We start from the raw sequence: 6,000 nt of genomic DNA on the forward strand, positions 1-6,000 counted from the left end.
TTTTTTCTAATGAATGAAAGGCTGTGATATTATTTAATAAAGAAAATTTTGAAAAGTACTGTAAGAAAATGCCAATGGAAGATCTACTACTAACCGTTGAATCATATCCAATGCTAGATAAAGAAAAACTTCAAACTGAATTAGAAGTGTTTTACTCAAGGAAAGAAATGCATAGTATTAATGGTTTATTAATATTTTTAAAACTTATTTTTGCAATCAATTTATCCAAAGTTCGTGTGGAAATAACAAAACTTATTCAAATTCTGCTTACAACTTCAACTACATCTGAGCCAGAACGGTGTTTTTCATAAATAAATAGAATAAGACATACATATGTATATAAGAAACACAATGGTTCAAGAAAAATTGACGGCTTTGTCTATCCTGTCCATTGAAAAAAAAAATGATTATGAACAGTGAAAATTTTAAGGAAAAGGTGATAGATCTTTTTCAAGGAAAAAAGACAGAAGAATCAATTTTTAAATGAAATAAAATACATATAATGTTTAATTGTGATAATTTTGATGTTAATAGTAAAATATAATCCAAATAAACATTTTTTTTATTTTTAATCAACCGCAGCACCCCCAGATATCTTATCAACGAGCCGTCACTGCATACATATATGTATGTATGTGTAATATATACTAATCAATTTCAATATTATTTATGAATGTGTGCACAATATGTAACTACTGACATGTCAAGAATATAAAATTCATACGCGGATTAAAAAATAAAAATATAAATCAAATATTCAAATAATTTATTTACAAATTATTATACGTATGTTTTTGTTTTTAAAAGTCTACAACACTGAACATTAACATTGAATGGATGGAATTTTAATGTTTTGAATGTTGTAAATAATTATTATACATTTGTGAATACGTAAGCATGTATGTGTATACATATGTATGTACGCGTAGAAGAAATCAAATAGAATAGGCGTGGGTACAGGGAAAAATACATACATATACACCTAAAAATAAAATAAAAAAGGTGGAATAATAAAGAAGAGCACAACATACGTACGAGTAGGAAAGTTAATACAATTCGTGTTTGTGGAAAACGTGACTGGAATGTGTGCGCACTCCAAGTAAATCATATACTGTTCTCCAACAAAACACGTATTCTCACTCTGAATGACGCGCGTTAAATTTAAAAAAAAAAAATAAGTCACCCTCTCTTACTGTGATACACGCAGCTTCCCAGTTTTTCCGGAAGCACGTAAATGGGACCAAGAGTGCGTAATATTAGGCCAGGCTTAACGTTAACGTCCGTTAATTTCGTCCTACTGCTATGACGTTGATTTCGTTCTGTTTTGGCCGATCGATTAAATTAAACGTCTATCCCAAAAGTTGCCGAGGGTTAGGGTTGTATCTTGAGCTTTACATTGTGAGAAATTCGATTTGTTCGTGTGTAATGGTTAGCGTCAACACGGCAAAAACGGATTACATCGGTTGATAAAAGCGATCAGCAAACACGGACCGGTAATCGAAAAGAAACATTTCGTGTGTTTCAACGACCTAAAATATCGATATCTTTTCGCTTTATCCACATGAGAAATGTAATAGATAAAATGAATAAAAAAAGGCAGTTTAATTAAATATTACAATTTAATTAAAAATCGTAATGGTAATATTTCTATTATATTCTATGTACATATGTATGTACATATAAATAATTTGATGTTTTGCAAAGATCATTCGTTGTTATTGATTGAAACATTTCATAGTTACCTCAGTCTTTCTATCATGCTTATATAATGACTATTATTTAAGTTATTAGAATTTTCTTCTTGGTTTGAATTGGATTCATATTCTTCTTCGTGGAAATTTATTCCCAATAGGTTCAAAATTTCATTTAATAAGTACTGTTGATACATTATCAAACTCTCATACATTGTTAATTTGAAGTTGCTTACTTCCAATTCATCTTTAAGGTTGTTTATATCGTTCTCAATTAAATCTTTGCCTTCTTCAAGATCTGTTTTCTTTATTTTTTTACCGTCCGCAATTTCAATTTTCTTTTCAATATCGTCTGTTATTTCACTTTCATTGGAAATTGTCTTTTCAGTATTTTGACTACTTTCAATGTTGTCTAGTATTGTCTTCTCATCAGTCTCATTTTTATTACGACTATTTACATTTCTTATATCATCATCAACTTTTTCTAAGATCGTATCTTCACTTGGATTATTTTTATTAATATTTTTAATTTTGTCTGCGTTTATTTTTTTAATTTCTTCTTCAATATCACTATCATCTTTATCGGCAATTCTGTCTTCATCATTCTTATTTTTATTGATATTTTCAATTTTGGCTGCATTTATTTTTTTAATTTTTTCTTCAATATCGCTATCATCTTTATCAGCAATTTTGTCTCCATCATTCTTATTTTTATTGATATTTTTAATTTTGGCTGCATTAACTTTTCTAATTTCTTCTTCAATATCGCCATCATCTTCATCGGCAATTCTTTCTTCATCATTCTTATTTTTATTAATATATCTTATTTTTTCTTCATTTATATTCTTAGTTATTTCATCAACGCCATCATAGTTTTCAACGCTTGAATTGTTTTTATTGATATTTTTAATTTTGCCTGCATTCATTTTAATCACTTTTTCTTCGATATCGCTATCATCTTCATCAGCGTTTGTTTCTTCGTTATTTTTATTTTTATTGATATTTCTCATTTTTTCTTCGTTGTTTTTTGTAGTTTTTTCATCAATGTCGTCATTCACGACTAGTGTTTCTTCTTCAGGGTCATTTTTATTTTTTTTCATATTTAGAGTAAGAATTTTATCATTAAATAGGTCGCCTTCATCTCCACTTCCATTTTTATTTTCATCAACATTATTTGTATGCGCTGGGGTTAAATTTTCGTTCTCAAAATATTCCCTATCATTTTTTTGTTGAACTTTTTTCTCAGGATTTACGGGAGATGTTGTAGTATCAAAATCTTCATATTCCAGAGTTGTTTCATTTTCATATAATATTTCAATTTCAGTAGAGTTTTCGGGTTCACCACCCGCGATAATATTATATATGATTTGACCAATTATACGATTGCCTTCATTTTCAGAAAGTGTTTTATTTTCATTTTTGTCATTCAAAATATTACCATCACCACTGCCATCCTCTTCATTGTCGTCATATTCTTCGATGCCGATATTTTCTTCATTGGGGTCTTCTTCGCTGGTGGTCTCTTCTATGTCAGTGTCATCTTCTTTCCCTGTGTCATTTTCTTCACCGGTAACATTTTCGCTGTCATTTTCTTCACTCTTGATTTTTCTATAATCGTTCTCACTGACGTCTTTGTTTTTAATTTTATCTTTATCCTCATTTTGATAAATGGAATCTCTATCTTCAGCTATTTTGCTATTATCGACTTCAGAGCTGATGTTGTCTTTGAGATTTTTATTTTCTTCTATGTCATCATTCAATTCATCTTCACTTATGAAAGATTCATTTAAATTTTTAGGCTCTTTTATTTTCGGCTCCTCGACGTTTTCATTTTGTCTGTCTTCACAACAGATTGTATAATTTTTAATGATTTGAGTTTGTTTTTCGATTGCCTTTTTCAGTCTTAGATATAAATTACTTAGCTTCAAAGACATGTATCTATCATTTACAGATTCATCTCCAGCAACATTTGAAGGTATATTCGGAATACTATCGTGCAAATGTATAAATGGCATTTCCAAATTAGACATCGATTTCTTGGAATGAATATAAGGTAACAACTTATCATCTTCGCTGAATGAAGAATCCGACGAAGGTAGTGGTTTTTGTGATAAAAACGTTTTCGGAAACACAATATAACCAATGCGAGACAAAGTCGATTTGGAGCTCTTAGATTCACTTTGAATTTCGTGTATGTCACTTGCAAAGGCTTGGTTATCATCGTAAACTATTGGGCTTTCAGGCTCCTGTAGGTTCACTACCTTTTGACATGGTGGAATCCATTTACATATTGCAACCTAAAAATAATATTAATATTTATTATAGAATACGTTTATACATCATGGCAATAAAGCAATTAGAATAAATACCATGTTTTAATTATTGAATAATATAAAACCAAAATATTACCTGTATTAATATGTGAAATATGATGAAAGAAAATATAGTAGACTTTTTCTTCATTTTGTAATTTTCATATTGTACTTTCAACGTCTTCTCACTATTTCTCACTGTGTATGACACCTCAGTATGATTTAAAACTTCTTATATAAATTTAAAAAATATCTGACCCATATTTCAATCGTTCAATACGCGTATTATGCCCCTTGATTTTATCACCAATACGTGAGAAAACTATTATGTTTTTAAAATTACTATAAACATTTCGTCAAAGAGATATCAATTATCTTCAATACATTGCTCGAATTTCAACACGTCGATAATATGTGAGTTTTTTTGTATTGAATGTGCCTTATCATTTAATTTGCTGATCCAAATTTCGATAAGTGAAAAATATTATGCTGAATATACAATTATTAAACACATTTACAAATAAACGAACATACATATGAACCAGTGGTATGCGATGAAAATCTTGCTATTTTTGTCGCTCAGACTCACTAACATGTGCGCGTGCGGGATATAACAGGACTCAGTATGACGTCACCTAGTCCCCTTGTATGCTTCTCGTTCTCACGTACATAAGTAAGGCTGTGCGACAAAAACAGGGAAAATTTCATATTCAGCAATAAATTAATTAATTTCACATTTCACATTTGTATATATGTATGTAATTAGTAAAAATAAAATGTCTTAAAAAACATATAAATTGTTTAAATTTAGAAAAATGTATAATATATAGGTATTTTGTTGTTTTAAAAAGCATGTGCATATGCATGTACATATTACATATACGTATATGATTCTCCACCTTTTGTCGCAAAGATCGAGGGTTCTCAAAGGATCTTGCCTACCGGGAATAACCCTTTAATTGATAAAACACAGGGATGCTACAGAAAGTGTGCCGATGACATCCCTCTCGACACATTTATTATACAGCATGATGCGGGTACATGATTAAATTATACAGCGTGTTGACAGGCTGACACCACCACTTGACTGATTGCTTATTGCTAACAAGTATTCAACCCTTGTTCTTACGTGTACGTGCATTCATTCTAACGTAAAAATATTTATATAAATATGTGCCATTAATATTTTAATTAAATGTCTCTAAATGTGTGATTGATTAGCTGAGAATGATTTTTCACGCTACTTAATTGCACATTTAATTACATATTTTATTAAATAAAAATTGCATTTTTCGATTAATTATACATGTGTACAATAGTTAATTTCGAAGATTTTTAATATTAATCTAGCTAGTGTCAAGAATACAGAGGATTTGATATATTCACTTCAAAATTGGTGAATTTAATATTGCAGAATAACCCCGTTCTTCATTCAAATAACATTGTTCGTACAAACTGTTTTTTCGTTGAAAATGGGTATCTGTTGTTGGCATATTTTTGAATGGCGACCGTAACAATTTCCCATAAATTTTTCATTTAAAATTCTACAATAAACAATACAAATTCATTACGCATTAACACCACCGAAAACTACCCTTCAAACCAACAACAATAAAGTATAAAGTTTCATTACAGATTATCGATTTCTTATATTTAATATTCCTACTTCAATGTGTACATTAATATTAATTTCAAGAAGGTAAATAGGTTTCTTGCTATAATTGTATAGGTATAATCTGTACGGGCAAAATGTAATGTAATATTGATCACACGCTCGACTGTCAATAAATGCGAAAGCATGTATACATACATATATAATAGATCCCTGGAGATACTTAACAACCATAATCCCTAGAATATCGTCTAAGCTTACGATTACAATTAAAATCAACCCTTATCGATTTCTGTGCAAGCCATAAAAATTATTATTGAAATATTGTGTTCCACTTTCTATTTAATACTACTATGCATATGTATATGTATAGTAGTATGTATGC

General features: G+C 29.6%; 1 protein-coding gene across 1 annotated transcript in view; it reads right to left on the minus strand.

Moving 5' to 3' along the window:
- LOC143916904 (uncharacterized) overlaps positions 1-4,187 on the minus strand; it is a 128,112-nt gene extending 123,925 nt beyond the window's left edge. The window contains exons 1-2 of the mRNA XM_077438190.1: positions 4,101-4,187; positions 2,362-3,988 (exon numbers count right to left, since the gene is read on the minus strand). Coding sequence (XP_077294316.1) covers positions 2,362-3,988; positions 4,101-4,154 — 1,681 coding nt within the window. The 5' untranslated portion in view covers positions 4,155-4,187. The remainder of the gene's footprint in view (positions 1-2,361; positions 3,989-4,100) is intronic.
- Between the last annotated feature and the right edge of the window lie 1,813 nt (positions 4,188-6,000).

Source organism: Arctopsyche grandis, chromosome 1 (assembly GCF_051622035.1).
Source record: "Arctopsyche grandis isolate Sample6627 chromosome 1, ASM5162203v2, whole genome shotgun sequence".
NCBI classification, from domain to species: domain Eukaryota; kingdom Metazoa; phylum Arthropoda; class Insecta; order Trichoptera; family Hydropsychidae; genus Arctopsyche; species Arctopsyche grandis.